Source organism: Spea bombifrons, chromosome 1, assembly GCF_027358695.1.
Source record: "Spea bombifrons isolate aSpeBom1 chromosome 1, aSpeBom1.2.pri, whole genome shotgun sequence".
Taxonomy (NCBI): domain Eukaryota; kingdom Metazoa; phylum Chordata; class Amphibia; order Anura; family Pelobatidae; genus Spea; species Spea bombifrons.
In genome coordinates, this window is record NC_071087.1 from 20,666,130 (window position 1) to 20,686,318 (window position 20,189).

A 20,189-nucleotide genomic window follows, 5' to 3' on the forward strand; every position below is an offset into this window, starting at 1 on the left:
CAAATGTCTCTGCTGCTTGCCTTTGAGTATGTGACGTGTACTCCCCACCAGCCAGGTCCAGCACTGGCTCGCATGAGATTGGACCCTCTGCACACATATCCAGAAAGCGAATCCAATGATTCCTATCCTCTTTCCCACGGGGTAACAATGATTCATTGGTGGGGCTGTATGGGACTTTAACTACTTTCCAATGGAAGCTTCTTTAGGCTATGTTGCCATTTCATTAAAATACTACTCGACTCCACAGAAATATCCACCCAACCATCTTACCTAAAATATTCAGAACTGGTAATCCTTAACCCTGTGTTCTTTTGAATAATGTGCTTTTAATATCACCACTGAGTCATTATAGAAAAGCCTTAACTACTCCTAGATTAAAACCCCAAGGACCAAGGTTAACAAAGTTGACATAAGTGATGTTCTTGCATGCACTTGTATAAACGCTTATAGATCTGAGCCGTATTTTGGCATTATTAAACCACTTGCTTGGTCCCAGTATTACATTTAGCAATAAATACATTTAATCCACGCAACCTTGTTCTTTAGATTCTGATAATGATCCTGAAACTGGGTTTATTGTCTCGGTAACAGAATATTTTTTAAACATTATTAACAGTGAAAGAGAGCGCAGCAAGCACTGGTTTCAAAACACACAGAAGAAAAGGCAGGATCGGTGATGGACACAAACACCCTGTTTCTTTCACTAATATGACACATATTGTGAAAAAAGCCCTACTGTTTTATGTGAGTTGAATCTGATTCAGGCAGATACTGCCAAACCATGCAAATGTTATGAGCAAACTGTCAGAATTAAGAGTACACTATGGATATTTTCAGGAGACTGTGCCCTGTAGTCAGAGGGTAATTTGGGGAGAATACCAGAAAATGTCTATTTTTATATAAGTAATGACAGACATATTGAAAAGCCGTCCAGTGCAAGTGTTAAGTGCACACTCAACTACGGGCTCATCTATCGAGAGTCCGAGACAGTGGTAGTAAATATGACAATTATTGCATCTCTGATCGGGCTGGGTAACTTGGTTTTATAAGATCCTAATCCTGTATTTCAGACTTGGTTTTTCAGACTCTGAGTTTTTCACATTGGGAATAGGGAACTGAGAACGTCCCGCGTGCTGTCAGACTCTCAACTGCTATGTGTTCTACTCAGCAGCTCCAACCTGAATCCTCCTGAATGCCCTTCCATAGTCATAACAAGTCTCTGGACCTTTTTAATCTAATGTTTCACCTTTTCATTTTCGATTGTTCAAAAACAGAATGTTCTCTCTAATGAGACGTGTGCACGTCAAGTAGAGTTAGATGCCAACAGAAAGAGACACCTACTGTCTGCATCAATCAAGGCTCTGGGTTAGGCAATGCCAGCTGTCCTTGACCGAAGACATATTTCACGTTTCTTACAGCTGGATGCCCATTCCACACACACCTTGTTTCTGGAAAGACAGAGAGAATTCACTGTACTGAAAGAGCACACTTTAGTTCTGCACTCTTCGGAGCAGCAGAATTATAGTTTTATCCTCTCGGGATCCATAAAACAGGCCAGTTACTGCTGCAAGGAGCCTGGTGCTAGCTTTATTGCACTGCGTAATATGCTGTATCTCAGTATGTTTAAATGCAATTAATGGCCCAGGCTATTCCTACCAAGAAATTAATAAGATCCAGTCGTTGGAAGAACAAGGATATGCATTTACCTATACTATATATATAAATATATATATATATGTCACTGGCCCTGCGGTTTACAACTCATTTATTTTTTAATATGATGGCTTTTTGTATCCATAACATGCTGTTCACCTAATGACATTGAAACACCTTAATAATAATTTGAATTTGTGCATAGCATATAGTCACAGGGAAGGGTGCATTTTGTCCTTGCTGGCTAAACCATGGCCTAGGGAGCAGACTACGCTGGAGACTCCCTGGTGTACTGCTGCTCAATAGGCAGGTTGGGCAGATCAGAGGACTTCCTTGTAACTGGTCCAGTTACACTATGGATGTCAAACCGGCAAAGCATAGACCCCCTTGAATGAGGCATACTCTTTCTGCACCCACACCCTCTGCAGGCACTGTCTCTCCGCACCTCCAACCGCTTATCTTTATGCTCAGCGTTCTCCTTGGATCTCTCCAAGTCTCTGTACTCTGTGCCCAGATGGGACATCGCTTCATGGTATGCAGTATGTGTATAGAGGGGGAAACCCACTGCGTCACGGCCCGGTCTCAATGACATAGGGCAGGACCATCACTTAACTGGATGGCGCGACAGAGCCCCAAAATCGGGACAGTTGTGAGGTATGATGGTAACCTTAGCCAGCGCCATGTGTTTAAATGTTCATCAGCTATCCACAATCCCTCAATCTCACTGGAACCCCGCTATCAGCAACTCCTACATGCAGCCCCCAAAGAAAAATCATAGAGGTATTTTATTTGATACGGATGTTCAATCAATTTTAAATTCATTTCAAAAATATATTTTGTGCGTCGGTGAGAATTACGAATACTCTGGAAAGTCACGGTTCCTCTTCAGCCGGAGTAATGTAATGTAAGAGTCGATTTGAAACGTGGTTAAGGTGGATGGACGGTGTCATTCTTACGGGACTTTACCTTCCTATGCTGGTTGCCGATGTGACGGGTATAAGTATGGAGCAGGGGAATAGCCACCATCCAATTAACCGAGCACCTCTGCCACAATGCATTTCTTCTGTACAACAATAACTCTTGATCAAATAGATTGTGAAGCTGCCTTTCCTAACCCACGCGTTAACCCTTAACAAACGCGCTCTTCCCCGCTAAGGAGGATATTTTCAGCACTAATGAGTCATGTAAATTGCAGGTGACCTTGAAAGTAATTATTTCTCATGTATCGCGAACCATCCGTTATCACGCAACATTACTACGACACACTCCCACGTAACTGCTTTGACTCTTGCTGCTCTAAAATCAATACTCTCAATACATTATCCTTTATTCTTCATTAATTATATATATATTATTTAGGCGATACTCATTTTTATACAGCATGGTTCATTGTTAAATGTCTCAGTAGATGGTAAATATCCTTCTCATGACATCAATCTATACAGCATAATAAATGTGTTATTAATGTATAGGCTATAAGCTGAAGGGAAGATATTAGATCACAGTGTCCTTTGATCGAATTGTTTTTTGTATTTATACAAAAACAAAATGGTTGAAATAATGTGGCCCTGCTGGTCCTCTACCCCACGCTATTTCATCATTCTTCCAGGTCATCTTTCTGTGCGTGGTGAATATACACCAAATAGCCTGAGAAATGGTCTCAAAAACACAACAAACTATGTAAACAAAATGCATTTTGATGAAGGTAATCCAATAGAGTTGAAGAGAGTCAGTGTGAGTTTTATCATTAACATTACTATTATTAAGGCTCTTAAATCCACAAAAACGAATAATGCAACTATAAATTGAATCTTCACAAGGTCAGTAAGAGTATGCAACAGACACACAGCGCCAGGTCTAGACAATGTAGCGTATTCAATGCAGCTTAACAGGCAGTGTAGGTGGAGGTGATCACAATACATCATGTGTGACTCAGATAATTACTTTGACTGTAGAGCTGAATACTTCATTGCAATTCTTCTAATCAAAAATGTTGAAGGTAATAGATTCTAGCCGTGGCTGTGAAGACTGGGCCAGTTTTCTTAAAACCTAAAACTTGTAACTTATCCTACTTTTGTATATTTATATATATATATATATATATATATATATATATATATATATATAAAACACACACAAACTATAAATTCAGTGTTACTAGTGTTACACAGTGTCTCTGTGCAATACACAATGGGGGATACTATATTATATTATATTCATATTGGTTTGACTTGATGGTAACTCCTTCTATGGATGTAAATATGGCTCAGATTTCTCAAACATGTCTCTGATTGCCTGTGCAATGTGGGGGCATTACACAAAGGGGTAACAACATTATTGGTAACACAATACATTAGCTATATGATTGATTATGAAAATATATAGCAGAAACTGCTAACATATATCTCACAAATGTAACAGCAGATGACACGAATCACCTGCCTTCACATAATACTTATACCAGTGTGGCTGGTCCTTCCCTACCAGTGGCCTTTTTACATATCGTGTAATATATCCCAACTCCCTCTAGATTGTAAGCTCATTTAAGCAGGGCCCTACCTGCCTCTTATTTCTTTGTAAATCGAATTGCTTCCGTTGGATTAATAGGCAAGCTCTCATGCTATAAGACTAGGAAATATATCCAGAACCTGTGAGATAAAACATGACTGCATCTGTGTCTAATAAAGTTAAAATCTATCAACAAATACAACAACATCCCAATATATTTCAATTCCAATACTCACTCAGTGACACGCAGTAGGATGTACAGATAATAAACATACAGTCTGGCCCTGATGAGTACATGCGATGTATGGTGTGAGAATGGATTTCAAGGCTTATTTAGTTGTGTTCCATGGAATACTCTCTGAGTAACAAATGAGGTATTAAAATATGGCACAGCCAAGGAGGACAACAAAGGTGCGCGTTTAAGGCCCGTTCCCTGCTTCCTCGGCAGATCTGTCTCCTGCCAGGAGAGATAATAAAGTGACAGGTAGAAGACTATGCTTGCCCAGAATAGTTCAAACACGGGCCCTTAAGAGTTATCTTCTGCTGCTGCAGCTGATAAATGTGTATTGTGTTCCATACATACAGAAGCCAACATTACAACCCGGTTTAACTCTACGCTGGATTCTCCAGAAGGCTAGAGTGAAAATGAATGCCTACGATGAAAAGTAGACTATAGATCAAAGCGGCAGCAGGCGGTAATGTGCCACCAGTTAAATTCACAGGCGGGGACAAAAAGCTTGGACTGATGTGAAAATATAGCAGCATTGTGGCCGTTAATTTAATGACAATTAATTTAATGCAGGGAGCCTGGGCTTTACCAAGAGGTTTTGTTATGTGACTTTGTAACCTATTAATAGTTATTTGTCAGGATTAGCCTTTGAAAGAAAAAGAATGCATTTACAAAATTGCACAAACATATTCCTTATTTCTTTAAACGTTATTGTTACCCTTAGGGTTGTTAAACACTGTGATAATAGTTTCATTCGCAGGGAGAAAAGAGGGGCATTGTCAGGACCCTGGTAAGCAGGTCGGGTAGGAGCCCAGTAGCAGGGGATACGAGGGGTTCTGTTTGCACCCCACGATGCATGACGGAAGTGATGTGGTACGGACAGGCGAAATAACACACAGCACAACAGAATACGAAGAAAGGTACTGTATTGTAACAGGTGATATGACCAGCAAGTAAAGGCAGTAGTCTCTATGCAGGATGCCCACTGGCAGGGCTGACTGGTACGGAGGCCCACTGGGTGGGCTGACGGCAGGAAGCCCACTGGCAGGGCTGACGGGTACGCAGGCCCACTGGGTGGGCTGACTGGTACGGAGGCCCACTGGGTGGGCTGACTGGTACGGAGGCCCACTGGGTGGGCTGACGGGTACGGAGGCCCACTGGGTGGGCTGACGGCAGGAAGCCCAACTGGGAGGGCTGACAGGTCCGGAGGCCCACTGGGTGAGCTGATGGCAGGAAGCTTAGGTACAGGCAGGTAGCTCAGGCACTGGCAGGTAGCACACGGTACAGGGCCAAAGCAGAGCGGTCCATGCACCTCAATGCAAAGGCCCTGACTACAGGGCAGGGCAGGTTAATAAAGGCAGGGCTTCACTCAGGTGATCAGACCCAGCTGACCTGGTAATCTGATCCTGAGCATTGCAGAGAGAGGGAGAGGGTGGCCACTAGTGGTAGCAGCCGGACATAATGGCAAAAGTAATCATACATGATCCGGGCTAGCAGGGTGGAATCCTGACATATGCCCACCGCAAGGAGCAACCTCTGGGTGCTCGTAGGACTGCGTATGGCAGTAGTGTCACCGTCTGTGGCGGGACAACCTAGTTCTGGCACGTAGCGCTTCCTCAAACACATGCTGATCTTCACGGCGTATGACAGTTCCATTGGAAGCCACTACACGGTCTGGTGGCAGCGCCTCAGGTGTGCTGGCCTGGGTGTTCCGGACCTTAGCCACTGGTGGCACAGATGCGAACGTCGTGGTAAGTACAGAAGTCGGACCAGGCAAGCATTCGCCAGGGGATAGGAATACCCCCTGTACACTGTATCCCTCTGAGTGCTGTTGACTAATACCGGGACTGGACTGTGTGGAGGCAGGAATGGAGGAACGCCTACCAGCTGTTTGATCACGAAGATGTTGCTCATAATATTTCAGCTCCTTTCTGTGCACAATTGTCCCATTGGTTGCTAGGACATAACCAGGAGCCCCAAGGGAGTGTCTTGCGGTTTGGAGTCTCCCGTTCTTACTCCTGTGAGTGATGGGAGTTGTGGTCCCAACCGCACCAACAGCCATGGTGTTCTCGTTCTCAGGTTCGTCCGCTATAGCAGCCTCAGAAGAAGCATCGTCCATGTCAGGCCAGTCAGGGTCGTCAGACATGGTCTGGAGGTCATCTGACATGACTTCAGACGACGTAGGTAGTTCAGGTTCCGGGAGTTGGTTAACTCTTGGATCGCCATTCTGGGGAAGCGACAGGGTGTGCTCCAGCTTTGCTGCATTCTCTCTACAGGCAGGTTCCTGGGCACGGGGTTTGTCTGAATTGGGTGCAGGTGGTTTGGCTGGTTTCAATGGACAATATGAAATCCTATGACCAGTCTCTCCACAATAATAGCATAGGTTATCTACTTGCCTTCTTTGTTTTTCCTCCTTGGTGAGTGGCTCACGCTTGTAGCTCTTCTTAGGAGCCTTCTTGCTTTTGGTCTCTGTCTTGGTCTTGGTATCACCATGGTCGGGTTTTAAAACAGTCCGTACAGATATACATATCTGGAGAAGACATTCCGCCAGCAATTCCAGTACTGCAGGTATCCCCGCGGACTCCTTGTATTGGCCTTTGCATTCTGTCAGGACCCTGGTAAGCAGGTCGGGTAGGAGCCCAGTAGCAGGGGATACGAGGGGTTCTGTTTGCACCCCACGATGCATGACGGAAGTGATGTGGTACGGACAGGCGAAATAACACACAGCACAACAGAATACGAAGAAAGGTACTGTATTGTAACAGGTGATATGACCAGCAAGTAAAGGCAGTAGTCTCTATGCAGGATGCCCACTGGCAGGGCTGACTGGTACGGAGGCCCACTGGGTGGGCTGACGGCAGGAAGCCCACTGGCAGGGCTGACGGGTACGCAGGCCCACTGGGTGGGCTGACTGGTACGGAGGCCCACTGGGTGGGCTGACTGGTACGGAGGCCCACTGGGTGGGCTGACGGGTACGGAGGCCCACTGGGTGGGCTGACGGCAGGAAGCCCAACTGGGAGGGCTGACAGGTCCGGAGGCCCACTGGGTGAGCTGATGGCAGGAAGCTTAGGTACAGGCAGGTAGCTCAGGCACTGGCAGGTAGCACACGGTACAGGGCCAAAGCAGAGCGGTCCATGCACCTCAATGCAAAGGCCCTGACTACAGGGCAGGGCAGGTTAATAAAGGCAGGGCTTCACTCAGGTGATCAGACCCAGCTGACCTGGTAATCTGATCCTGAGCATTGCAGAGAGAGGGAGAGGGTGGCCACTAGTGGTAGCAGCCGGACATAATGGCAAAAGTAATCATACATGATCCGGGCTAGCAGGGTGGAATCCTGACAGGCATAAAGGGAGAAAAGAGGGGCAAATAAACGCAGCATGAGAATAAGCTAATCCGCTAAAATATTAATAAGAAATGCTAAAATGCTGCATTGTGGCCCTCAAAGGCAATGCTGGACAGCTCTGTTTCGCTTGATAATTCTCTCTCTAAAATGGAAATGTTTTGCAAAACAGGCTGTTTAGCCTCAAAGTGGATACCGTTTATTGGGTCAACAAAGAAAAAGATGTAAAGTTACATAGGCTTTCAGGAACTCAAATGTCTCTTTTTCAAATGGAATGTTTATCCTTAAATTCAAACTAAGTATGCAGACAAAAGTAACAAAATTAACCAATCTTCCAAAGTTACTTTAAAAGAAAACACTTAAATAATGTTTATAATACATAAAAAAAATAATCATTGTTATATTTTTAAACTGTAGGTTCTGTAGGTATATTATATACAGGAATGGCAATGACTCACTTGAATCAGCACAAGACTGCGGCATATCATTTGTAATAAATGTATATATTTTAATAAATTGTATATTTAGACTCCTGTAAAATGGCGACAACACATGTTAATATATATTTTTGGAACATTTTTAAAGCGACGGATTCACACGTTTCGAAGCTGGCAGCAGCCTTGGAAAATTAGTAACGCCCACATAATACTAATTTAAAAATCTTGCAGGATATTGCAGAATCAAACTATTAACCATTGCTTAAACTAAACAGTTCTACATATTACATACAGTATGTTTAGTGATTTCTCCAATCACACGTTCCTTATTAACTGCCCGTTAAAATGTAATAATAAATAAATGCATGCGCAGTACCCATTTACAATGATAAGATATTTATTCTAATGAACACCGGTCTGTCTCCTGACCACTCCAACCGATCGTCTGCCTATTTTGTGGCCACCCTATTTTCTCTGCATCTTATGCCTTTGATTTATTTACCCTATAATGAGGAATATTCATGTTAATCGTGTATATCTAAGAGGATATGCAATATGAGGAGCATTAATTAAGTTGTCATAGCATGAAGTAGTTGAACTAGCAAATTTACAAGCCTCCATCTCTTGCCCTTGTCATTGACAGACGCCATCAACCTCATTAATCCCATATAATTATGGGAATGTTCACGTATTACACTGTAACAGATGCTGGATCACTGTTTTAAGAAAATGACTTGGACTGCACATTACATGCAGGAGTTTTGAGTAGAGGTGGTGCTCTGATCATCTGAGGATGAAGACTAAGTGACTGAAGGCATTGAGAACCTGGTGCTTGTTACACCAGTGAGAGAATTTCTCTGGAGGGACATTAATGCTCTTAATCTCACAGATATCTGGAGTGAGGGCAGCAAGATAGCATGTTTATTGGAAAAGCACAAGTAAAATCTGACAGAGAAGTCACATATTTTCATAACTCTAAAGAAGAGTCAACTTGTCCACTTTGTAGAAACTATGCAACATTCCCGTTGGCATCAGCTGTGAGCTGACGTGATCGGCTTGATAATGCACAGCTGGTGTTATTTTTAAAGGCTGGATTTTATTATGAAATGAATGATTTTAGCTGGAAAAATAATGACAGAAGGCTTCTGCTTGCTCGGTCTCTCTAGTGGAGTGCTGGCTTTATGAAGGACATGGAGCGCAGCTTTGATCTCACCGTGGTGCTGTGTATCTGTTTGGAGCACAGTTGGATAATGTCTACACGCTGGGACAAAATGGGATCAGGCAAATGTGTGCTGGCCTCACAAATGAGAACAGATGCTGAAATGTTGTGTGATTTTGGTAAAAATATTAGCTGGTCTATATCATTATATCTACATTTACTACAGACACCTATTTTTTGCCATTTAATGTTAATCAGTTACATTGCATTGGTACAAATGATTTGGTTGACATGATCTAGATGCAAATCCATGACTCGATATGTTTCAAAAGAGTGGCCACCACCCTGCAGCAAAGCACCAATACCCAAAACCTAGGACTGAGTGTCGGACAGAAGCTCTACAGCCATAGATGTCATTTTTACGATTCATTAAACCTGTGATAAGAAAGGGCAAATGTTCTACATTAATAAGTTGAGTAAGAGATCTATATTGTGGATGAGAAAACATTGATAATGTGCAACAAAACTTGGATGAGTGGTTTTACACCTTCAGTAACAGTTGTTAATCCTAACAAATTAAGAACTGAGAGGAAAACGTTTTACTGTTCAATAAATGTTAACCCTTAACCAAAAAACCCTTAGGACTGATTTCCTCCAATGCCATTGGTAAAGCAGGTAAGGTATGTTTGCCACTACTGGATGTTACCAGTAAACCGGCCGGGGCTGGACACAGAGAAAGGCTGTCTCACTTCCAATTTACTCCTGTAACAAAAACGCACAAACCACACATCTTTACAGAAGCTGATATTTGCTTAATATCGCAACGATCTACTTGGTCTTGGAAGAGAAGGTGGAAGTGAGAACTTAATGTCTTCTTTTATAATGTAAACCAAAAGAATCACAGCAAATTGATATCATTTTAACTCCAATGAACATCATTCAGGGTTTGTGATTGAGCGAAGCACACAAATGCTCCATGATTGCATGTCATTTTAACAGGTTTCTGCTTTTTCAAATAACATCTGTAATCCTCTACGGCTTCTTAAAGGAACATCACGAATTTCTATAGCACATAAGGGTGAATGTTTTAGATTTTAAGTATTTCTTGCTCACAACCATCTAACCGACATTAGCAGTTAATAAATAAAAAATCAATTTGAATTGAAAGAATGGAGAAACCGACCCAGAGCCTCCATGTAAAACCCAAACTTCATATACGAGGTACGAGTTGTGACTTTTTGGGATGTTCTACCCTCGCGCCCATCCTCCCACATTTTGCCACGGCACATTCTTGGAAGGCGGCAATCCTAATAAGTATGACTTTTTCCTGTTCTGGCAAATGTAAGACAGCGATGGCGTTGAGCAGTTTCATGCGGTTAATGAGACTGAATGATTTAAGCAGGCTTTCCGTAATGACTGATAATGATGGATCCTGCTTGTGTAGCAGAATGACTGCAGGTAAAACTAAGCCCCGTATACTAAAAGGCTGTGTGACCTACTTTTGCTGTTGAGCGGAAGAGCCTTTCGGCACAGACACGTGCACTCATGAAATGCGCACAAGTAAGAAAGTCAATTAAAAAATAAATAAGTTATAAACTTCGAGCCTACATTTTAAAAATTCATTTCATGAGAAAAAATAAAAAGCACCTCCTGTTGCTGCCTGTCTGTAAAGAAAGTTAAAACAACAGAAACTATATGTAGTTATTAAAATAATTATAGAATACTATATCAAATTTACTGTAGATGAACAACGCTGCTTCCACCAAGACGCTATCTACCAAGACGCTAGTGGTAAAATAAGCTACTGGGACAAAAAAATCAAAACCAAAATGTAACCCCTTAGTGACCTAAAACAAGTAAGGCAGGCTGAGTCACATGATTGGTGATCACATGACCTAAAAAGCATGCTATTGGTTCTCCAACCCAGGAACTAGCAGGTAACACAGCTCTGGCCTGGCCCTTGGCACACTTTAAAGCCCACTAGTTTCACGACCGTATGGAACCTTGTGGTAAAAAGGTAAAGAACACAAAATATATATATATATCTCCTATTTACCAATGCATGTTTTTGCTAAAACTGTACTACTTGCAGCTGTAAAACACATAGGTAACATTTCCTTCTCCTCTGCACCGATTTATATAAATATTTTTTTAAATCAGGTTTTAATTAACCTGCTAAACTAAATTGTATAAAAATTAACTCTGAAGGTCAGGCGGAGATGATGCCATATTTCTGAGAATATTATCCCCCGTTTGTAGGTAAGCTAAGAGACAATGCGATAAAATTAAACTTTCAGCAGCTCTGCGTGTCATCAATCTTTCATTGCAGCAAGGCTCATAAAATTATTTCATCAGATGTTGCTTTGGAAGCTTTCATCTTCTAATGTCCAACTGAACCCAGAAAGAGATGCTAAACTGTCACTAAAAAGCTTGTCATTTACATTTTATCATTATAAATTAATAATTTCACCAGAATAAACTATTAGTAGAGCAGCCAAGATGCATATCAACATCCTCTTTAAGGCTCCGCCATGCTAATTCTCTGAAGGTGGGAGCCGTAGGGCTGTTTTACTGGTTTCTGCAGCCTGGGCTCATTATTTGAATATTGACCTTTTTAACATACTGGTGGTTATGGATTAAAAAAATAATTCTTGTTTAAAGCAGCAAAAGTAGTGCAAACACCTTAGTAACCAACTGTTCTACATTTACCACTGCACATTAGAATTACATAACTCCAGATGTGCAATGTATTTGAAACATGCATATTTCTACATACAGAGACTGATTAAAAACAAATATGTAGTTTATTACGGTACATGTTTTTTGGGGGTGTGAAGAGATTTAGTCCTATGAGAATTTCAATTTTGCAAGATTTGTTTGGTGCCAGCCCCGCCCCTATAGCAAACACATACACGCAAACATGCTCTTACACACACTCACGCTAACACACACTCTCTAACACAATATACCAACACACTCACGCTAACACAGACTCTCTAACAAAATATCCCAACACGCTCACGCTAACACAGACTCTCTAACACAATATACCAACACACTCACGCTAACACAGACTCTCTAACAAAATATCCCAACACGCTCACGCTAACACTAACACAGACTCTCTCACAAAATATCCCGACACACCCATAACCATAACACTATATTCATTACTATATGACATGTTAGAGTAGATACACCATATGCAAACACGCATGCATTCTAACACCACAGGTAACACATGCACACACATTCACTCATTGTGCAGTCTTCAGAGGCAGTTCGCACTGCAGTAAATATGAACTATAGGGCCATTTGAGGACTGAAACTCTATCAATCAAACCCTTGCCACTGTCTAGCCTAACCATTGGTTGAATAAGTCATATCTATGTGAGTTTTGTACGTCCATTTTCAAAGACTCTAGAGAACAGAATACGCTGCCCAGTAGCAGCGCCGTGGGCTGGATGTGAATCCTAAGTGATCAGCTTTGCCCCATACAGTTTTGAGGTCTACAGGAAAGTTACTATGAGCCAGTGGAAATTGTTTTCATATATTTTAGTGAAGCTTCTGGCTTACACACAAAACATGTCTGTGAGTTCCATCAGCTAATGGACAGTAGATCAGTAGAAAACCAAAGGAGTTGTGGTGAACGGTGAGCCTGTAAGCTTGCGAGGAGGGCTCTCTACCTAATATAACTGTTTGTCTTAATCTGTCAGTTCTAGTTTAGTCATTCTCTTGAATGTATTTACTGTAAGAAGTGGTGCATAATAAAGACTGTTTATTAGCTCTGATCTAATAAAAACATTTTTCTGTGTTACAATATTAGTTTGAGAAGTGTGCCGCTCCCCAAGCTTCTGAATGGTATACGACCTATCATGTTTTAAAGCTAGACAGGGCTGATTTACAGCATTGCAATGTCAGGTGCTCTCCAACCTAGTCTTTAGGGGGTTAAAACAGAATGCCTGCTACAGTCATACACCTCTATCCCGTTTATTCTTCACATTGTTCTTTAAAACTTTCCAGGAGACCGAGAAACATATCACTCACTGGAGAGTTTGAACGTCAGTCATCTGAAACCCATCTTCTTGCGATTCCTTTGAAAACATGCAATTATTTCTGCTATAGCAGAGGCAGAAGGAAGCTCAATTCATAGGACACTTAATGTTGTTATGGCATCCCAAAGTAGGCCAACACCATCACATTAACTCCTTCAGCAAAATGCGGAAGAATAAGGAGTGCCGAAGTACAATAGATCTGCATAGCTCCTACCTCTACTGGTAGGTAGCTAAAGGGTTACACAAACTTGTCTTCTAGATGCTCAGGAATTGGAACTAATGGTCAAAATATTGCAGTCTTGTACAACCAAATGAACGTGTTTCAAGAGTCATTTGTAGAATATATATATATATATATATAAATTATTCTGTACAATAGGATAACTGCAATATGAAATATTTCAATGAAATTGTCTGCATTCCCACGTCGTCTATGAGACAATGTTGTAGTTTATAAAAAAAAAACACATGATGCACTTCATTTATTGTTAACCTTAGCCCTGTTTTCTATGTGGAAACTTCATTCTGACGCAGCTGCTTTGACATTTGAATGAGTTGATGATGCAAACATCTTACACGGCTCAAAGCCAATTTCTTCAGTTTCAAGACATTTTATTTGCATATGAATGAAAGTATTAAATTTCAGATAAAACCAGGGACTTGAAAGAAAAATGTCCACGAGATCACCCCACTTTGTTCTATATTCTTATTATGAGCTACAGCAACAAGGTGTCCTTCGCCCCCCAGTTTATTAGACTATAGAATCTGAATGTAATGGCGCACAAAACAACCCACAGTACACATATTAGAAATTACAAGTGAGGGAGAGTGCAATCACGCCATGTGTTATTACTTAAAACCAAGGCTAAAAAAAAGCCCAATGCTTCTGAAAACAACTTTGCTCTTAACTGAAGGCTTTCTGGTCCCAAACTTCAGATCATAAATCAGGCCTGAGCAAGTTAATAACAGAAGATTCATGACAACAGGTGCTATTATATAACACACCAAAAAAAATAAAAGCAATCAAGGGCAAGGAGAAGAACAGGGACAACACACTGAATATCAAAGCTCGACATTGTTCCTAACAGAGATGATGTCAGGCATTTCTAGAGCTGCACCAAGACTACTAACAAAGGAGGTTTATTCACAGTGACAGGCCATAGAGGGAGATAAAAGCAGAGAGCCTCGGGGACCGCGACAAAACACAACTAAGCAAAGAAACCACGAGACAAAGCCACAGAGGTGGACGTTTCACTGCTAGACTACTAATTCAGCACACGTCTCCCGACTGTGAAACAACGTCTCATTGACTATGGAGATCCCACCAGGAACACGGACCTTTCTTGGTTGGATACAGTGTTTCAACCATTTACAGCAAAAAGACAAAGCATTACACAAACCAGTGCTTGCATGGGCTCATAATATACATAATTTAGGATCCAACAAGCTTAAAACCCCAAAAATAATGCCGTCTACACACAGCAGCTGTGCTTCAGAAATACAGAGGTTTTAAGGTGGCATGTTATCTACATAATTACTTCATTTGGTACACGAGGGAGCTTAGGCCTAGTGTATGACTATAAAAGATCAAACACACAAGGTGGGCTTCTGCACCACGCAGGGCTACTTGTGGCATGTTCAGCTCCACAGGGATGCGTTTAACCGGAGCCAGAGTGACTAATAGGGAAAATAGGTAAATAGTGTCCGAGGTACAGAATGTAAAGAGCCACAATATACTCTTTATCAGGGTGTCAGTGCTAGAAATATCTTACATTTAACAAACAGCATGCAACCTGGTCATCAGACATTAGCTCAGAAAAATATATGGAAATTATAGGTCAAAGTCAGGAGATGTAATTGCAATTTATAATTTTCCCTTTACTATTAACAATCTTTTTTTTTTTTCCAAACACAAAAGGAGACTCCAGGTGCATCAAAAAGCGTCGACAACATGACCCTTACATATATACATTGAGCATACCTGGGAACTCGCGGGTTTGCGGAGGGGCATTATTCCCCACACATGTTCTGCCCACTGTTACCCAACTATTTTTCAGGAAGCACATTTATTAAATTATCATAACATACGTTTAAGAAATACAGAAAATAAACAAGGTGATAGCTTACAAACAGGATTACATTTAAAATGTTACAGAACTCCGGCAATACAATAAAATTTAGATAACACGAAGAATAAAAAAAAATGCACTCACCGGCCGTTGTCTCTGCCCACTCCCCACACTCGGATGCTGACAATGGGTTGAGAATGTAATAGTGTTCGATCCATTGGGTCCACTAGATTCAACATGTCGTTCTCCAAAATCAGGTACATGTCTTTCCCCTGTAACGAAAAAAAATGAGGGTCAGATGTTAATTGTACAGTAGGAACAGATGTATGTGTATGTATGTATGTGTGTCTATATATATATATATATATATATATATATATATATATATATATAGACACACATACAGTGCCTTCCAGAAGTACTCACCCTCCTTGGCATTAATGTTTTCTATTTTATTGCATTACAACCTTTGGTGAAGTGAAATGAAGAAAATATATATTTGTTTTTTAAAAAACAAAACGGAAAAGTGTTGCGTGCATATGTATTCCCCTCCTTTGCTAAGAAGCCCCCAAATAAGATCTGGTGCAACCAATTACCTTCAGAAGTCACATAATTAGTTAAATAAAGTCCACCTGTGTGCAATCTAAGTGTCACATGACCTTAGTATATATACAGTATACATATATACACCTGTTCTGAAAGCCCCCAGAGTCTGCAACACCACTGAGCAATGAGCACCATCAAGACCAAGGAGCTCTCTATACAGGTCTGGGACAAAGTTGTGGATCAGGGTTGGGTTATAAAAAAATATCCGAAACTTTGAACATCCCATTAAATCCATTATTAAGAAATGGAAAGAATATGGCACCACAATAAACGTGCCAAGAGACGGCCACCAAATCTCCCGGACCGGGCCAGGAGGACATTAATCAGAGAGGCAACAAAGATACCAAAGATAGCTCGGAAGTTATCTCAAGTTTTTTTTTTTGTCTTATTTATATTTTGCATCATCAAAGTGGTAGGCATGTTGTGTAAACCAAATGATACAAACCCTCAACAAATCCATTTTAATTCTAGGTCGTAATGCAACAAAATAGTAAAAAATGCCAATGAGGGGTGGGGAAAAAAAAAATTGAAAAAAAATAAATATATATATATATATATATATATATATATATATATATATAAAAAATCAGGAAACCAGTCTTTACCTCCAGCAACAGAAAAGGTCTCTACAGAAATAATAATATGGAATGCTGCATAGAATGAAACGTTGTATTGACAGATACATTCAAAAAGTGGTTGGATATGATTTCTGCCAGCATTCTACAGAATGCTGTAAGAAAACACTTAAAGATATCTACATTTTGAACTCAGGCATAGATGCCATGTCAAAGTGTTTTTATCACTTTGTGTATATATAGCACACAAAGCTGTAGGTGTTCAGTTCTCAATGATATGGGCGATTGCACGTTAATGAGTTCTGCTCGTATGTACATTCATGGCTGTTTGCTATGACTATTAACAGATTGTTCAAGTGACCTTGAACCATATAGCACACTGTTTCATTATTATTTCCCCATAGTTTATTGCTCCTACCTCTCCCCATATGCCAACGGTGTCTCTGATGTCGTTCTTGCTGTAAGACAGCTGCCTGATACAATTGTTCACAGCAACACTGCTTTTCCCCGGAGCCAAGTCTTCTTCTGCCATTTCCACCCAACCCAATGACCGCACTGCAAAGCACTGAAAAGAGAATTGAGACGTGTTAATATAAAACAGCCTTTGAGAAGGGAATGATTAACGATTAATGACAATTCAATTAAATTAAAATAATGGTAAAAGGATTGGCCACCTATTTTAGGCAATTACATGTCTAAAATAATGGGTGGTCTTTAGATAAAACCCTTCAAATACATAAAAGCACTATTACTTTAATCCGTTCTCAGATTTTTGAACCCAATTAGCTGGACATGAATACTCACTAGGGTTTTACTCACTTAAGCGGGATTTGGCATGAAAGCTGACTTGAAGTTCCATAACATAAACTGAAGCCAGGAAAATTGCAAACTCCCCCATCTTCTTCTCTAGCGAATAAACCCCATAAATCTGTCTGTCCCATCATGGCTCATATATGATTCAGTATGGGGCTAGCCGTTTAATTCTCTGTATTTTTATGGGTGTAACACTAATCCGGTGGGATGCTATGTCTAGACTGCACACTCTTGGTTGAGTGGCCAGTAACATTTCTAACATTACAAGTGGGATTTTTTTTTTCTTCACAGCCGTTGCTGTTCTTTACAGAATAAAACAACACAACTAACAGCCGTCAACTTTAAACACCAAGCACATCCCCTAGATCTCAGGCCCCTTTGCTTTCATCCTCACCTATGTGCCCAAACCCCGGGTCTCCCTCAATCTCTGGGGATCCCAATGGGTCCTCCCTGCTCCTCGGTCTTCTGCTCTGTACACTCCAAGTTACAAATCGATGATGCCGCTACAACCACAATCCCTATCAACCCCACAGGCAAAAATACTCCAATTCCTACTTGGTTAACAAGAAATAAAGTGAACCATAAATAAGTAATGTGATGTAGATATTATGTATTTGTAATGTAGAGTGCAATGTATCAATGAGTATTACAAGTGTCGATTGCTCCACTCTTACTCTGCTTTCTACTCCAGCACTGTTCTCTGCTCCAAAGCCCTTATGTTATATCTTGCTAAAGGCTTGCGCAGGGGCTTATATAGATTGTATAGATGCATAATTGTCTATGAATTGTGATTGTCTGAAATGTGCATTTGCAGTTGAAATGATGAGCGTGAGTATCAGTTTGCTGCTTAACGTTCATTGAATGCACTTTTTTTTAGCGCTGGCGGGGTTACGCGTTTTTTCATGTTAACATCCACTATGAACAGAAATACAGTTTTATTATTTCTGAAACTTTTGCCACTAATTAACGGACGCTGAATTTTAGAAGTAATGTTTTTAATATTATTATGGCTTTTGCTCCTGAATTGTGTAGTGCTGCATTATTTATTTCATAAGTGAACTTATGAAAAATTAAAGTCCCAAGTGAAACGAGTACTCGGCGTCCCAGAGACTACAGACAGACAGATCTGCCTACAGCAGCTGTTATCGTGCTGAGAAAAGAGCCCCAGAAAAGCCAAGACACAGAATTTCAGATAAACCAAACAGCCTGTGTTCCTACACATCTGGGACACGTCTACAACCGTGCGCCATCTTTACTCTTCCCCCTCAACAATGACACTGGAAACATTGCTAAGAAACACACAGGTCTAGTTTGTGTTCTTGTCCTATTCAGTGTCTTGGGGTACATTGAAGCCATTTTCAAGGCCATGTTCTGTATTTTACAAAAGAAACACGTTCCCTAATAACCACTCATATTTTCCATCACCTTATTTCTCTACAAGATCCTAGATCACTTAAAATTGGATTCCTCATCTATACAGCTTTTGGCATCATTACAGCAGAGCTGTGATTCATAACTAAGGAGATTCCTATCTATAAAACCTTTTTCCAGTTTCTAAGACTATCAGAGCCATTTAATAAAAAAAAAAAAAAATCACACTAAGATGGCTGCTCCCATTGCATCCATCTAATGCAGGCTTACCATGGATGAATGTTGCCTATTTCAACCTAGTGCACCAAAATGCGATTGACCGGGTATAATGATGACTGTGCCAAGTGCTTTCCCGAGGAAGGTAGTAAAACTAGGGATGTAGACCATTCATATACTCTCTTACAAGATCAAAAACACAGAAAATGCTCGCCATAAAATAGAGCCAGTGGCCTAAAGTTCTGCCATGACTGCATCGCCATGCTGTATAAAAGTGTCAGCATCTGCTTGGGGCAGCAGCGACGTCTTCACAGATAGCGTCTCATGGCGGTGCTCCCGGCATCCATTGACACGTTTTGTTTATCACTCTCGGTGCGGATGATATGGTAATATGCACTATCCGCAGTACATGAAAATAGACGAAAAGACTGCATTTTTTATGGATAAAAAGACTCATTTGTTAAAGGCCATCAATTTTCCTTTTTTAAGCATATTATTTCTTCAGTCCCTAACACATTTATCCAGCAATTGTATCGCTATCTGCCTAGAAGTAAACTACATCTTGAGGTCCTAGAATGTCAAGACAATACTAATTTCCTTAGAATTCTATTAGGTAAGGCAGTCATTTATCTAATGTGTAGAAATTAATCTCCATCAGATTATTCCATAGAGACAATCAAGTGCAGACGTCTATTAATTGGAGCAAAGGGGGTCATCTGTATTAACCCAGAAAGCTTAGGGTTCACTCTCTACATCTAGGATCTCACTAGTTTACTTCCCCACTGACATGAGAAAGGGGATCGTTCTTCAATAATGCACATAAATCACTGTACAGCCTCTTTAGGGCAGATTTGTGAAATTAAGCGGCACTTGCAATCTGTTTAATATCTCATAATCTGCTCTACGGAGCACAACATAAATTATATAGAGGTTGGCCCGGGTCCCGTTATCTTTCATGACTGCCCTGCTTGCAGGTTTTGAAAACAATTATAATTTGAAATAATAAATAAATGAATCAAGTATTAGTATGTGAAATTGGTTTACATGAACTGGGTATCCCATAAATAGCAGCTTGGAGGCATCATCATTTTGCAGAAACAGTCCACTTGGACATAACACGAAGAATTCCTAGTGCAGTGCTGCCCTCTTGTGATCAAT

The 20,189-nt window shown here is 40.9% G+C and overlaps 1 protein-coding gene across 5 annotated transcripts in view; it reads right to left on the minus strand.

Annotated features, from left to right (window-relative positions):
* The window catches only part of APBB2 (amyloid beta precursor protein binding family B member 2), a 130,859-nt gene that overhangs the window by 19,937 nt on the left and 90,733 nt on the right, over positions 1 to 20,189 (minus strand). For all 5 annotated transcript variants that reach the window (XM_053458398.1, XM_053458394.1, XM_053458395.1 and 2 more), the window contains 2 exons: positions 17,050 to 17,196; positions 15,595 to 15,722 (listed from right to left, as the gene is read on the minus strand). In XM_053458398.1, coding sequence (XP_053314373.1) covers positions 15,595 to 15,722; positions 17,050 to 17,196 — 275 coding nt within the window. The remainder of the gene's footprint in view (positions 1 to 15,594; positions 15,723 to 17,049; positions 17,197 to 20,189) is intronic.